Source organism: Procambarus clarkii, chromosome 75 (assembly GCF_040958095.1).
Source record: "Procambarus clarkii isolate CNS0578487 chromosome 75, FALCON_Pclarkii_2.0, whole genome shotgun sequence".
Lineage (NCBI taxonomy): Eukaryota > Metazoa > Arthropoda > Malacostraca > Decapoda > Cambaridae > Procambarus > Procambarus clarkii.
In genome coordinates, this window is record NC_091224.1 from 4,939,857 (window position 1) to 4,957,090 (window position 17,234).

The 17,234-nt window shown below is 38.4% G+C and overlaps 1 protein-coding gene across 1 annotated transcript; it reads left to right on the forward strand.

The window, feature by feature from the left end:
• The first annotated feature begins 15,845 nt into the window (after positions 1–15,845).
• Positions 15,846–16,820, forward strand: LOC138356950 (uncharacterized). The gene has a single exon (XM_069313485.1). The coding sequence runs from the start codon at positions 15,846–15,848 to the stop codon at positions 16,818–16,820; it is 975 nt and encodes a 324-aa protein (XP_069169586.1).
• The last annotated feature ends 414 nt before the right edge of the window (positions 16,821–17,234 follow it).

A 17,234-nucleotide genomic window follows, 5' to 3' on the forward strand; every position in this document is an offset into this window, starting at 1 on the left:
CCAACATCAACACCACAACCACTACACAGGCGACCAACATCAACACCACAACCACTACACAGGCGACCAACATCAACACCACAACCCAATCCTCACCATTATTATTCAATACTCCTCAAGAATACTAAAGAATTATCGCGTATACGTTTTTATTTAAATTAACAAAATCTAATTTACAAGACTGAGAATTTACAAATGTTCCCCTAAACTTAAAGACAATTTTTATTATCGACCAATTCTTTTAATTTCAGTTGTTGGTAAACTCGTGAAAACAAAAATAATTTGAGATCAACTTGGATTTTCAAGCATTTCATTTATATAAACACAAAGTTTACCTCTGTTGCAACATTTCCAATACGTTTTCCAAGTACTAAATTGCTAAATATTTCAGACAACATGTGATTGGTTTATCACACGCGTGGGACGACACTGTCCACCTGTGAGTGACGGTACTTGAGAGTGACGGTACCTGAGAGTGACAGTACCTGAGAGTGACAGTACCTGAGAGTGACGGGTACCTGAGAGTGAGGGTACCTGAGAGTGACGGTATATATGAGTGATGGTACCTGAGAGTGACGGTACTTGAGAGTGACGGTACCTGAGAGTGACGGTACCTGAGAGTGAAAGGTACCTGTGAGTGACGGGTACCTGAGAGTGACGGTACCTGTGAGTGACGGGTACCTGAGAGTGACGGTACCTGTGAGTGACGGGTACCTGAGAGTGACGGGTACCTGAGAGTGCGGGTACCTGAGGGTCACGTGACGGTTCCTGAGAGTAACGGTACCTGAGAGTGATGGGTACCTGAGAGTGACGGGTACCTGAGAGTGACGATACCTAGGAGTGACGGTACCTGAGAGTGACGGTACCTGAGAGTGACGGGTACCTGAGAGTGACAGGTACCTGTGAGTGACGGGTACCTGAGAGTGACGGGTACCTGAGAGTGAAGATACCTGAGATCGACGGTACCTGAGAGTGACGGTACCTGAGAGTGACGGTACCTGAGAGTGACGGGTACCTGAGAGTGACGATACCTGAGAGTGACGGTACCTGTGAGTGACGCTACCTGAGAGTAACGGTACCTGAGAGTGACGGAACCTGGGAGTGACGGTACCTGAGAGTGACAGTACCTGTGAGTGATGGTACCTGTGAGTGATGGTACCTGAGAGTGACAGGTACCTGAGAGTGACTGTACCTGTGAGTGACAGGTACCTGAAAGTGACGGGTACCTGAAAGTTACGGTACCTGAGAGTGACGGTACCTGAGAGTGACGGTACCTGAGAGTGACAGTACCTGAGAGTGACGGGTACCTGAGAGTGACGGGTACCTGAGAGTGACGATACCTGAGAGTGACAGTACGTGAGAGTGACAGGTACCTGAGAGTGACGTGTACCTGAGAGTGACGGTGCCTGAGAGCGACGGGTACCTAAGAGAGACGGTACCTGAGGGTGACGGTACCTGAGAGTGACTGTACCTGTGAGCGACGAGTACCTGAAAGTGACGGTACCTGAGAGTGACGGTACCTGAGAGTGACGGGTACCTGAGAGTGACAGTACCTGAGAGTGACGGGTACCTGAAAGTGACGGGTCCCTGAAAGTGACGGTACCTGAGAGTGACGGGTACCTGAGAGTGACGATACCTGAGAGTGACGGTACCTGAGAGTGACGGGTACCTGAGAGTGACGGTACCTGAGAGTGACGGTACCTGAGAGTGACGGTACCTGAGAGTGACGGTACCTGAGAGTGACGGGTACCTGAGAGTGACGGTACCTGAGAGTGACGGTACCTGAGAGTGACGGGTACCTGAGAGTGACGGTACCTGAGAGTGACGGTACCTGAGAGTGACGGTACCTGAGAGTGACGGTACCTGAGAGTGACGGTACCTGAGAGTGACGGTACCTGAGAGTGACGGGTACCTGAGAGTGACGGTACCTGAGAGTGACGGTACCTGTGAGTGACGGTACCTGAGAGTGACGGGTCTCCATCATTTGTTGTTACCGCGGCGAGATTTTGCTTCTGTCCAGGAACCGTTGTCAGAGTTGCTCTCTAGTCTCAGTTATTGCCCTAACTTATCTGGATGGTATATATTTAGTGGCCGGCCAAGGATCTAGTCTCAGTTATTGCCCTAACTTATCTGTAAGTTATATATTTAGTGGCCGGCCAAGGATCGTTTATTTAAGCATAGGAATAAATGAAATCCATTCATATGAAACAAAGGGGAGTAACACAGAGCCTGAACTAACATGTATCTCAGGGTTCACCCTAGTATTTACCCAGGTCTTAGTAGTAGGGAGTAAGAGCCACAGACGATATTTTTTTTTTGGGAGAGGACCCCTGTGGACTGTAAGAGCCACAGACGATATTTTTTTGGGGGGGGAAATATCGTCTGTGGATCTTCGGGGTTTTCAGGTGAATTTGTGCAGTCACAGATTTGGAATTAGGGAATTCTTATAATGAAAAATAATGTCATACGAGTTTGTTAAAGTTCTTATGAGAAAAATAATTTCCGACACTTTGAAGTTTGTTAAGGCCTTATAGGAGAAATTCAAATATCGTGTGTAGCTCTTTAGGGTTTCCAGGAGAACTCTACGGACATATTTTACATGTTTTCAACTTACAAAATCGTCTATGTAAGCCTTAGTTATTCATATAAATTTAGAAAGTTATCTGTATAAGTCAGGGTTTTCAGGGGCTCGTACATCACACCCCCCTCCCTCCCCCCCTTACCTCGCAATCTCTCGCGTCACCTTTATTTACCTTACGCCCGGCCAGCCAGTCTCCTCTTATCATATCTTATCTTCTCCATAATATCTGGACCGTCCCTCCTCTCTCTCTCTCCTTCTTCTCCATAATATCTGGACCGTCCCTCCTCTCTCTCTCCTTTCATTCAGTTCAGTTCAACTATTTTCCAACATCGTATGTTTTCTCCTTTTCATTAAGCAAGTCAGTTTTACACAAATAAATCGTGTTAGTAAGCATGTTCTAGCTCACGTTCCCCGCCTTAGTCCCCTGTCGTATAATGAATACTATCATTCCAATCCCTCTAAAATTTAAAAATAATCATATTTCAAACGTAGTTCAATACAGTAATTTAGTTACCAAGCTCCAGCGCTTGTCCCCCACCTTAGTTCGTTTATACAAGATCGTTAGTAACAGTCCAATTTCCCTGAAATTTTTACCCTCTGTATTTCATACACCGTAAATAAGATCAAGTCAGTTACTGAACTCCAGCTCTCGTCCCCGCCTTAGTTCTCCTTCGTATCTTTGTAAATAACCCATCAATTTCCCAAAAATTAAAAGCAGGCATACTTCAAAGTTAGTAAATAAAATCAAGTCAGTTATCGAGCTCCAGCTCTCGTCCCCGCCTTAGTTCTCCTTCGTATCTTTGTAAATAACCCATCAATTTCCCTAAAATTAAAAGCAGACATACTTCAAAGTTATTAAATAAGATCAAAACAGTTACTGAGCTCCAGCTCTCTCTTCCCCCACCTTAGTTCGTTTATACAAGATCGTTAGTAACAGTCCAATTTCCCTGAAATTTTTACCCTCTGTATTTCAGGCACCTTAAATAAGATCAAGTCCATTACCGAGCTCCAGCTCTCGTCCTCCACATTAGTTCTTTGTACTAAGATCGTTAGTAACAGATCAATTCCCCTCAAATTTTTTACCCTCTGTATTTTCAGGCACCGTAAATAAGATCAAAACAGTTATCGAGCTCCAGCTCTCGTCCCCGCCTTAGTTCTCCTTCGTATCTTTGTAAATAACCCATCAATTTCCCGAAAATTAAAAGCAGACATACTTCAAAGTTAGTAAATAAGATCAAGTCAGTTACTGAGCTCCAGCTCTCGTCCCCACCTTCCTCCATCTCATCTCATCTCACCTTACCCTTTCCCTCCCTTACCTTCTCATCCCCAACTTATCCAAACCTTCAATAATCGTACTGTATTTGCATATTTTTCTCTATATTCAGCTGTGTTCTTCGTATTCTCATCCATGTTCATTCCATGTTCTACAAATGTTCACAGCATGCTCAGTTCATATTTTCACAAGTATCTCCATTTTTCTGTAATTTTTCTCTTAGTCTCATTATGTTCTCTACAAATTCTAGTCATATTTTCTATGTTTTCATGTTCATCACATGTTCTATAAATGTTCACAGTCCCATTCAGTTCATATTTTCACAAGTATCTCCATTTTTTCTGTAATCTTTCTCTTAGTCTCATTATGTTCTCTACAAATTCTAGTCATATTTTCTATGTTTTCATGTTCATCACATGTTCTACAAATGTTCACAGTCCCATTCAGTTCATATTTTCACAAGTATCTCCATTTTTTCTGTAATCTTTCTCTTAGTCTCATTATGTTCTCTACAAATTCTAGTCATATTTTCCATGTTTTCATGTTCATCACATGTTCTCTTTACAACTTTTATACTCAATATTCATGCTAACTTCCATATTTTTGTGTTCTTTGTCAATATTCATGTTCCTCTACAAGTTCATATTCCCTGCATGTTCACTCTATTCATCAACTTTTTCTTACATGTTTTCTGTGTTCACCGTATGTTCACTGTGTTCATTCCCTTACTTAACCTCAATTTTTTATGTTCTTTGTTTCTTCCATTCACTAACTAGTTCTTTGTCAAATAATATTATACTGCATTACAGTTCCCTCAACAATTTTAGTCACCAAGTTTTATTTTCAAAACTATGTCAAAGTAATTCTCGTAGTCAACTTAATAGTTCTACCAGCCATGTTCTTAAACAAATCTACACTTTATTCAGTTCCAAATTTACAAAGACAAACCTTTCTTGTAACTTCTTAACTAAAAATCTTTCGCCAATCAACTAAAAACATAGTCACTTTCGTCATTTCTCAACTAAACTTATTATCCAGTCAACTAAAAATAGTCAGAAATAGCCTCGTTCAACACTGTTCTTAACTAAAACAACCTTTCTCTTAGCTAAAAATTGTCAAAGGAAACTTCTTTCAGCACTTTCTTAACAGCCGCTATGTTTCATCAAGTAAGAAAAAATTGTCAAAGGAAACTTTCCAAAACTGTTCATAACTAGCTTTTATCCATCGTCAATCAACTAAAAATAATAACTTTCATCATTTCTTAACTAAACTTATTCCCCAGTCATCAGAAAATAACCGTGTTCTTCATGTTTCATTGTCATTTCATAACTAAAATTATCCATCAATCAACAGAAAAAGCCATGTTCATCATGTTTTGTCTTTTTGCTTAACTAAAATTATGTTTTGTCAAGTAAGAAAAAATAACCAAAGATATCTTTCATCGCTGTTCTTAACTGACATTATACTTTGGGGAGCACAAAAAATAGTCTCCCTCGTCATGTTTTGTCATTTTCCTTAACTAAAGTATTCATCAGTCAACTAAAAAATAGTTACTTCATCATGTTTCCTTGTCATTTCTTACCTGAAATATCACTTCTCTCATTTAAAATAGTCAGGTGTAGCCTCTTTCCAACACTGTTCTTAACTAAAGTAACCTTTCACTTCGCTAGAATAGTCATATTCATCGTTGTTCCTAACTAAAATTATATGTCGTTAAGTAAGAAATATAGTCAAAGACACTCTTCGAGACATCAAGGACTTACTCAAAGACATCAAAGTTGCACTCAAAGACATCCTTTGAGACATCAAAGACATCCTTTGAGACATCAAAGACATCCTTTAAGACTTCAATGAGACTCTTCGAGATATCAAAGACACTCTCAAACACTCAAAATTTACTTGCATCCTCAAAGTTATTCTCAGAGGCATAAAAGTCATTCTCAGAGGCATAAAAGTCATTCTCAGAGCTATCAAAATTATTCTCGATGTCATCAAAAAGTATTTTCTCGTTCATCAAAGTTAATCTCAGAGTTAACAAAGGTAATCTCAGAGTTATCCAAAGATATTCTCATGTCCACAAAAGTTATTCTGAGCTATCAAAGTTAATCTCAAACATCTCCGTTCATAAAAGTTATTCTCTAAGAGCTATCAAAAGTTATTCTCAGTCATCAAAGTTATTCCAAGAGACGTCAAAGTTAATCCAAGACATCATCTTTCATCAAAGATATTCTCTCTAAACCATCAATGTTCTTCTCTAAGACATAAAAAGTTATTCTCTATGTCATCAAAAAGTTATTCTCTGAGCTAACAAAATACTACTCATGTTCTCAAAGACATTCTCCAATTCATCAAAGTTGTTTCAAAGACATCAAAGTTAATCTCAGAGTTATCCAAAGATATTCTCATGTCCACAAAAGTTATTCACAGAGTCGTCAAAGTTAATCCAAGACATCATTTTTCATCAAAGATATTCTCTCTAAACCATCAATGTTCTTCTCTAAGACATAAAAGTTATTCTCAGAGTCACCTTCGTTCTTCAGAGAAACTTTCCAAAACATCTTCGTTCATAAAAGTTATTCTCAGAGACATCTAAAGTTAATCTTAGAGTTATCAAATGTAATCTCTAACTCACTTTTGGTCATTAAAGTTAATTTCTATGTTATAAAAGTTTGTCTCAGAGACATGTAAAGTTAATCTTAGAGTTAACAAAGGTAATCTCTAACTCACTCTCGTTCGTCAAAGTTGTTTCAAAGACATCAAAGTTATTCTCAGAGTTATCCAAAGATATTCTCATGTCCACAAAAGTTATTCTGAGCTATCAAAGTTAATCTCAGACATCTTCATTCATAAAGTTTTTCTCAGTCATGAAATGTTATTCTCTAAGTAACTTTCCGTTCATCAAAGATATTCTCTAAGTCCTGAAAGTTATTCTCTAAGACAGCAAAGTTATTCTCTGAGCTAACAAAATACTACTCATGTTCTCAAAGACATTCTCAAAGTCATCAAAGTTATTCACAGAGTCATCAAAGTTATTCTGTAACTCACTTTTGTTCATTAAAGTTAATTTCTATGTTATAAAAGTTATTCTCAGAGCTAACAAAATACTACTCATGTTCTCAGAAGTCATTCTCAAACTCATCAAAGTTATTCTCAGAGTCATCAAAAGTTGTTCTCTAAAACATCAATGTTGCTATCTAAGACATCAAAGATGTTCTCTAAATCATAAAAGTTAATCTCTAAGTCACCTTCGTTCATTAGAGAAACTTTCCAATCCATATTCGTTGACCAGAGTTATTCTCAGAGTCACCAAAGCGATCTCTAATTCATCTTCGTTCTCCAAAAGTTGTTCTCTAAGACACCTTCATTCATCAAAGAAACTCTCCTTCTTCCATCATGTTATTCTTTAAGACATCTTCAGTCATAAAATTTTCTCTCCAAAATGTAACTAGTTCAGCTTTTCATACCAAGCCTGCACTTGTTAAAATATATTTTCGCAGTCACTTTACCCTAAAACTGTTCTCTGAACTATCCTAACTTAACTTACCTTACCTTACCTATCTTACCTAACTTTACCTATCTTACCTAACTTAACCTGTATAACCTAACTTTACCTATCCTAACCTAACTTACCTTACCTTACTTTACCTATCTTACCTAACTTTACCTATCTTACCTAACTTAACCTGCATAACCTAACTTTACCTATCCTAACCTAACTTACCTTACCTTACTTTACCTATCTTACCTAACTTTACCTATCTTACCTAACTTAACCTGCATAACCTAACTTTACCTATCCTAACCTAACTTACTTTACCTTACCTATCTTACCTAACTTTACCTATCTTACCTAACTTACCTATCTTAACCTGCTTAACCTATCTTACCTAACCTAACCTAACTTTACCTATGTTACCTTACCTTACCTATCTTACCTAACTTACATAACTTAACCTAACTTACATAACTTAACCTGCTTAACCTAACTTACATAACTTAACCTAACTTACCTAACTTAACCTAACTTACCTTACCTAACTTATATAACTTGTCTTACCTATCCTATCCTAACCTAACTTGTCTTACCTAACTTAATCTTACATTCCCAAACTGTTGTATCCTAACTTATCTAGTCCAACCAGACATGCTCTAACTTACATAAGTATTCCTTCTTGTCTTTTGTGTTTCGTCAATCAGTGTCTCATATTCATTTACTCATTTCATTAGTTAATTTCTCAAATGGTCACTTATGCATTTCTGTGGCTCTTACAGTCCACAGGGGTCCTCTCCCAAAAAAAAAAATATCGTCTGTGGCTCTTACTCCCTACTACTGGTCTTTTTCCTACATCTAAAACTTATCCAGTTGATACCCATTGTTTCGTGTTCTGTCTCGTGTTGATATGTTTAATAGGCTATTAATATGCAGGCGATGAGTCACAATAACGTGGCTGAAGTATGTTGACCAGACCACACACTAGAAATTGAAGGGACGACGACGTTTCGGTCCGTCCTGGACCATTCTCAAGTCGATTGTGAAGAGGAAGTAGAGACAGGCAATAAATAGGAAAGAGAGATGAGGAGCAAAGTAAGGTGCAGGGGATAGTAGTAATAATGAGAACTGCAGAGGGCCAATTGGCCCATACGAGGCAGCTCCCATTATAACCACCGAATGAGAAGGAGATAGTAATAGGAAAAAGAAGAGGATAGCAAGGGAGCGTAGCAGAAGACAATGAACAGAAAAAGGGGAGAAGAGAGAAAGAAAAGGAAAAAGAAAGATAAATGGAAGGGGTAAGCTTATGTTAAGTCACGTTTGTTAGAAAGTTTAGAGCATTTGAGTATATACTGTGAAAGGGAAGAGTCCACGGCAACAAAGCCAGGACTCAAGTTCATGTTGGGTACATTGTGTATAAGAGCCGATTCTACAAGACGGCGTCTGTGTAGAGTAGAGGCAGGAAAGATTATTTTGGAGGAAGACCAATCAATGGGATGATTAGAATCTCTCACATGGCAGAAGAGAGCATTGTTAGTGTCTGCAAACTTAACACTTCTCTTGTGTTCTTTAAGTCTGTCATTCAGTGTACGGCCAGTTTCGCCAAAGTATTGGAGAGGACAAGATGAACAGGAAATAGAGTAGACACCAGCAGCATTAGAAGCAGGAGGAGCAGTGTGAACTAGATTACTACGAAGTGTGTTTGTTTGACGAAAGGCGAGTTTAATGTCAAGAGGACGAAAGGTATTGGTAAAAGTTTTGAGTTCAGATATGAAGGGATGGCATATGTGGGAACCGACCTGTGAGATTTATATTTATTTAATTTATATGAATTTATATTTACGTTAATTTATATACTTCGATAGCAATTTGTATAATGATAAGTGGACTGTATTTCTGCAATAATCTCATAATCTCACAAATCGATCCTCTACACATTAGGGGGGGTTTATTAGTTTTTATATATGCAGCCAATCAAACTACAGTATTAACTACACATTATTAAACATTGAAGAGGTTCCTTATCTTATAGTACAGCAGGCTAGTCCACCAGGTATAACTAGGGTGTAGACACCAAATTATCCTCTTTGAGGTAGCTTCCATATCACCCAGTAACTGGTGCACAAATCTTGCTTCCTCGTCTTGACCTTTAGTTTGAGGCTTCCACGTGATCTAACCGCCTCACCCTATATCCTGACATTAATGGCCATAAATGAATGATAAACGGGTTTCGGATAGACACTTAACTTGAATTTGTAGACAGCGTGTTGACAATGGTACACCTTTGGTTTCCATAACACTACGTCCAAGTAAATTTAACAGGAGCCGAATTTGCTCCCGTGAGCCTCTGGTCTCAATATAAACAATGGCTGTTTAACACTCCATACTATTGACGTTACTGGCCGACATTGTCCAGAATGATAGGAGCCGAATTTGCTCCACACGTCTCGGAGGTGACACAACAATGGCTCCCTCCTTCCTCCCTGACGCCTGGCCTACTTTGTCCAGATTTCAGAAAGTGATAGAAGGGTCACATTTACTCTACTTTAATATTGATAATTAAGTTAATTTATATAAGATGTTTTTATGATGGTAAAGTCCAAAGACTAATGTATTTAAGAATAATTCCCAGCAGAATAGCTGGTGAATTATAATGGTATGTGGTGATGATATCCCGTTTTCTTTAGATGGTAATTCCACTACAAGTTACGTTTTCTATGGGTAACTTGTTTATACAATACAGCTATTATCTGTATGATATTAAATGGTGTCGGATTTTCCGACAGCATAGTACAGTACTACTAGTGTTAGAAGCAGGTTTAGGATGAAAGAAATTTCGTTTAGCTTGAGAGTAGGCACAGTTGATGAAATGCAAAGGATAACCAAGGCGAGAGAATGATTTGTAGATAAAGGCAATTTCAGAATCAAGAAACTGAGGGTCGCTGATGCGTAGAGCGCGGAGGAAGAGAGAGACGAGGACACTTTTCTTAACAGAAGGAGGATGGTAGGAAAAGAAGTGAATGTACACACCACTATGCATGGGTTTACGATCTCATTAGACTCTGTGTTGAATCTAACTCTTTCTCTTTCAACGGTAAATATTACACTCAAACTTTCGGTGTCGCTATGGGTTCCCCTCTCTCCCCTGTTCTTGCTAATTTCTACATGGAATACTTCGAAACTGTTCTTCTTCCTTCTATTGATACTCGTCCCTCTCTCTGGCTTCGATATGTTGATGACATTTTTGCTTTATGGCCTCATGACCTTAATCTTTTCCAGCCTTTCCTCGCCTCTCTTAACAATCTGGCTCCTTCTATCCATTTCAAAGTTGAGTGGGAATCTAATTCCCTCCTTCCTTTTCTTGATGTTCATGTTCACAGCTCTGTGTCTGGGTTCTCTTTCTCTGTCTACCGTAAACCCATGCATAGTGGCATGTATATTCACTTCTTTTCCTACCATCCTCCTTCTGTTAAGAAAATTGTCCTCGCCTCAGTATAGGGATAGAGTATTAGCTCCCATTAACAAATAGGTGTTAAGGCGCCAATACAACCTGACTGTTCAACTGTGTATGACGTCACCAGATGAGCAATGAGGGCCCTAGCATGATGCATATCTATGTAGTTTATAGTTAATGTTATTATTCAAAAATGGCTGGAGTAACCATCCCCCGCCTAGCCTAACCTAGCCTAACCTAACCTAATCACAGGTTTGAGAATAAACATTTTAGTCATCCACAACGGTCATCATTCATTATGTAGTGAGGACTTCAAAACTATAATAGCAACCCAAATGTCGTACCGTAATTTGAGGTGAATCGTACGTCTGGCAGTATAGCAGGTGAGCTGAACATAAGAATAAAGGTAACTGCAGAAGGTCTATTAGCCCATACGAGGCAGTTCCTATTTATAATCACCTAGTCTCATTCATATATATGTCCAACCTGCGCTTAAAACAATCAAGGGACCCCACTTCCAATATTAGTTTACAATAATAGTTTATAATATATAGCACACATTCTAGTTTTTTACACAACGGCAATTATGAAACGCTGTAGGTAGATGAACAAATCCACAAGGGCAGTGACGAGGATTCGAACCTGCGTCCGAGAGCATCCCAGACGCTGCCTTAATCGACTGAGCAGCGTCTGGGAATGCTCTCGGACGCAGGTTCGAATCCTCGTCACGGCCCTTGTGGATTTGTTCATTTGATGCATCACGCAATTGTGATTTCTGTGTGCTGTAGGTAGATATTGTCCACAAGTAGTTACCGCACATCTGGCAGCTCAACGGATTAGTGGCTGTGTTCATAGGTTAGTCAACTGTCTTCACATCCGTCAAATAGGTATCCAAATGTCGCCCCGCGACTCATCCATCTAGCAACTCAGCTGGATGCTAGCCACTATATTCATACGCTAATCATTTCTACACCTCAACACTCCTAGTCTTGCTACACAAATCAGCTAACTTGTTTCTAAACCAACAGTCACAAATACCAGCATACACACCTACACACACTTCACAACCCATACATTCATAGAGAACAGCTAAGGTTTTGCTACCATTTCCCCATTAATCAGATGTAATTTATGCCATACACAGAAAATACAGCATTTACACACAAAATATGACATTTAAATGCAAAATATGACATTCACATACAAAATATGACATTTATATACAAAATATGACATTTACATACAAAATATGTCAGTTGTACACAAAAATATAACATTTACACAAATATCGGATGTACACTCAAAGTATGACATTTGCCCAAAGTATTTTATTTTGCACAAATAGAGCAAATTGCTTATACATTTACACAATCAAAATGCACTTTCACTAAAATTACACAATTTCTCAAACATAATGTTCACAAAATACTCACACACATTGTCTCATAAACCAAAATACACTTTCACACTTGCACATGAAGATCTATTTTTTCAGATTGCATATACAGAACTTACACAAATACACAATTTCCACACAAAAATAAAGTTGCACCAGTTCCACTATTAGCACAAAAACTGTTATAAAACATACACAATTATTACACAAATTTATGTAATTATTACACATCTTTGCACCATTAATAAAAGCAAATTATATATAATTATATAACTTGCGCAATGACAATCAATGCACAACAGGTGTAAATACACAATTCGTCCATATACAATTACACAACATACGCAATTAATTCATAACTTTCACAAATATTATACATCATACATAATAATAATTATTATTACACAACTTGCATAAATACAATCAAATATCCAGTACAAAATACATATAATACATAACTAGCCCAAATATGTAAATACGCAACTAGCGTAAATACACAATTCACACAAATACAATTACAACACATGCACAATTAATACACAACTTGCACAAAGTATAATCAATACACAACTGTCCAAATATGAACAATACATAACTAGCGCATATTCATTAAATACACAACTATTCAATTCCACAAATACACAAGCAAAACATATACAATTAATACACAGCTCATTCACCCCAAGAAATCTTAATTATTTGTACTGTTAATATATATTAATACATATCAATCAGCAAGGTAACCACATTACTCAAGCAAGGTCAAAATATCATTAAAACTCCTCCTACTTACTATTCAAATGGATAAACCAGGATGTATATGTCCTAGTGAAATAAATATATTTGTAATTATTCATAAAAAAGCTCAGGTTGTGATAAGGCGCAGAAAAATATATATAAATTTAACATCATTCACACAAAATGCAACACTTGCACTTACACTACAAATACACAAAATCAAAAACACACAGTATAAAACATACAGGGGGGGGGGCCTGGTGGCCTGGTGGATAGCGCGCAGCAATCGTAATTCCGTGGCGCGGGTTCAATTCCCGCAAAAGGTAAAAACAAATAGGCAAAGTTTCTTTCATCCTGAATGCCTCTGTTACCTAGCAGTAAATAGGTACCTAGGAGTTAGTCAGCTGTCACGGGCTGCTTCCTGGGTGGGGGGGAAAGTAGTTAGTTAACAGTTGATTGACAGTTGAGAGGCGGGCCGAAAGAGCAAAGCTCAACCCCCGCAAACACAACTAGGTGAACACAACTAGGTGAATATATACACATTTACACTGAATAAGCATTTACGCACAAAGCATAAAATTATTTTGATTTTAGTTTTGACTTGACTTGATTTTAGTCAAGATATTTTCGTTCTTTCCAATTGCTCAAATTATTTCTTGTTGCATTAAACTTGAAGAATTTCTCATTATTGAACAACGTAAACACGTGTTACGTGTTTCACAACACATAAAATGAGTGTTTTTCGATATAGTTACTGGACAGAATGTTGTCCAATAACAGGACGTCACCGCTGCCGCTGGCCTATACCTATTATAGGTTAGGTAATAATTGTAATTACGAAGCAATAAGATGCTTATCTTAAGATACTAACAAGGTTAGGTAAGGTCGGTGTTTTCTATGAATCTTTTTAGGGGTATCTATTATGTTAAGTATGTCACCTATGCACATATTTAATAAGTCAATATTGACTTATTAAATTTACGAGAACGGGTTGCCATGTCCACATCCTCGCTGGCAAACAATGTTATAGAAAACAATTGAATTATCTCTTTTTTACTCTTATGGGACACTTTTTACTCTTATGGGACACTTTTTACTCTTATGGGACACTTTTTACTCTTATGGGACACTTTTTTACTCACTTTTTTTCAAAAAAGTATTTCCACGACTGAAGCAACGCCATGGTGGCCTTTGTAACCGCTATGAAAATGTTTCTATTTAAAACAGTCTAAATAACCTCCCCCCCCCCCCCCCCCCAAATAAAAGAGGAATTAATATCAGAAATATATCTTACTAATAGAATAGAAGAAATATTTTTTCCCAAGAAATCATTCTTCTGGAGCTGAAATGGTGTGATGATCTCTCAGTAATCCAGAGATGCATGTATTAAGTTGAATTGTATACCATTTAAGTGATTTTGTGTGCCATTCAAGTGGTATTGTATACCATCAAAGTGATATTGTATACCATTCAAGTAGTATTGTATACCAATCAAGTAGTATTGTATACCATTCAAGTGGTATTACAGGTAGGTATTAGGAGTACTGAAAGGTATTTGTATTGAATAGTAGGCGTATTGTAAGCTTCTGTATTGTATGGTAGTGGTATTGTAAGCCACTGTATTTTATGGTAGTGGTATTGTAAGTCACTGTATTGTATGGTAGTGGTATTGTAAGTCATTGTATTGTATGGTAGTAGTATTGTAAGCCACTGTATAGTATGGTAGTAGCATTGTAAGTCACTGTATTGCATGGTAGTAGTATTGTAAGTCACTGTATTGTATGGTAGTGGTATTGTAAGTCACTGTATTGCATGGTAGTGGTATTGTAAGTCACTGTATTGTATGGTAGTGGTATTGTAAGGCACTGTATTGTATGGTAGTGGTATTGTAAGTCACTGTATTGCATGGTAGTGGTATTGTAAGTCACTGTATTGTATGGTAGTGGTATTGTAAGGCACTGTATTGTATGGTAGTGGTATTGTAAGTCACTGTATTGCATGGTACTGGTATTGTAAGTCACTGTATTGCATGGTAGTGGTATTGTAAGTCACTGTATTGTATGGTAGTGGTATTGTAAGGCACTGTATTGCATGGTAGTAGTAATTCAAGTCATTTGTGTTGTATACCATTGGTATTGTAAGCTACTGGTATGTGGTGGTGGTAGCAATGCAAGCCACTGGTAATGTTTTTCATTATAACAGTAAACCAATGGTATGGACGTTAGTGTTATTGTAAGTGGCATTGTAAATATAAGTTAGTGTTTTAGTAAGTCAAAGATAATATAAGTTAGTGTTTTTGTAAGTCAAAGATAATATAAGTTAGTGTTTTTGTAAGTCAAAGATAATATAAGTTAGTGTTTTTGTAAGTCAAAGATAATATAAGTTAGTGTTTTAGTAAGTCAAAGATAATATAAGTTAGTGTTTTAGTAAGTCAAAGATAATATAAGTTAGTGTTTTAGTAAGTCAAAGATAATATAAGTTAGTGTTTTAGTAAGTCAAAGATAATATAAATTAGTGTTTTAGTAAGTCAAAGATAATATAAGTTAGTGTTTTTGTAAGTCAAAGATAATATAAGTTAGTGTTTTAGTAAGTCAAAGATAATATAAATTAGTGTTTTTGTAAGTCAAAGATAATATAAGTTAGTGTTTTAGTAAGTCAAAGATAATATAAATTAGTGTTTTTGTAAGTCAAAGATAATATAAGTTAGTGTTTTAGTAAGTCAAGTGCATTGTTAGCCATTTAAGACAAATATTGTGCTACTGGAAATTAATTGAATTATTTGTATTAGTAAACATTAACATAAATAATAATATTAATTATCTTAATTATTATTGTAAACCTAATTATCATAATAAAATAACATTAACGATGAAAATAATAATGACTCAGGGAACATGTGGTCACTCAGGGAACATGCGGTCAGTCAGGGAACATGCGGTCACTCAGGGAACATGCGGTCACTCAGGGAACATGCGGTCACTCAGGGAACATGCGGTCACTCAGGGAACATGCGGTCACTCAGGGAACATGCGGTCACTCAGGGAACATGCGGTCACTCAGGGAACATGCGGTCACTCAGGGAACATGCGGTCACTCAGGGAACATGCGGTCACTCAGGGAACATGTGGTCACTCAGGGAACATGCGATCACTCAGGGAACATGCGGTCACTCAGGGAACATGCGGTCACTCAGGGAACATGCGGTCACTCAGGGAACATGCGGTCACTCAGGGAACATGCGGTCACTCAGGGAACATGCGGTCACTCAGGGAACATGCGGTCACTCAGGGAACATGCGATCACTCAGGGAACATGCGATCACTCAGGGAACATGCGGTCACTCAGGGAACATGCGGTCACTCAGGGAACATGCGGTTACTCAGGGAACATGCGGTCACTCAGGGAACATGCGGTCACTCAGGGAACATGCGGTCACTCAGGGAACATGTGGTCACTCAGGGAACATGTGATCACTCAGGGAACATGTGCTCACTCAGGGAACATGTGCTCACTCAGGGAACATGTGCTCACTCAGGGAACATGTGCTCACTCAGGGAACATGTGGTCACTCAGGGAACATGTGGTCACTCAGGGAACATGTGGTCACTCAGGGAACATGTGGTCACTCAGGGAACATGTGGTCACTCAGAGAACATGTGGTCACTCGGGGAACATGTGGTCACTCGGGGAACATGTGGTCACTCGGGGAACATGTGGTCACTCGGGGAACATGTGGTCACTCGGGGAACATGTGGTCACTCGGGGAACATGTGGTCACTTAGGGAACATGTGGTCACTCAGGGAACATGTTGTAACTCAGGGAACATGCGGTCGCTCAGGGAACGTGCAGTCACTTGTGTTACTGGTAACACAAGGAACAACCAGTAACACAGAGAACAACCATTAACACAAGGAACAACCAGTAACACAAGGAACGACCAGTAACACAAGGAACGACCAGTAACACAGAGAACGACCAGTAACACAAGGAACCACCAGTAACACAAGGAACAACCAGTAACACAAGGAACAACCAGTAACACAAGGAACAAGCAGTAACACAAGGAACAACCAGTAACACAGAGAACAACCAGTAACACAAGGAACGACCAGTAACACAAGGAACTACCAGTAACACATGGAACAACCAGTAACACAAGGAACAACCAGTAACACTAGGAACAACCAGTAACACAGAGAACAATCAGTAACACAAGGAACAACCAGTAACACAAGGAACAACCAGTAGCACAAGGAACGACCAGTAACACAAGGAACGACCAGTAACACAGAGAACGACCA

Coding starts and splice junctions, on each gene's coding strand:
- LOC138356950 (XM_069313485.1), top strand. CDS start 15,846: ATGCGGTCAGTCAGGGAACATGCGGTCACTCAGGGAACATGCGGTCAC.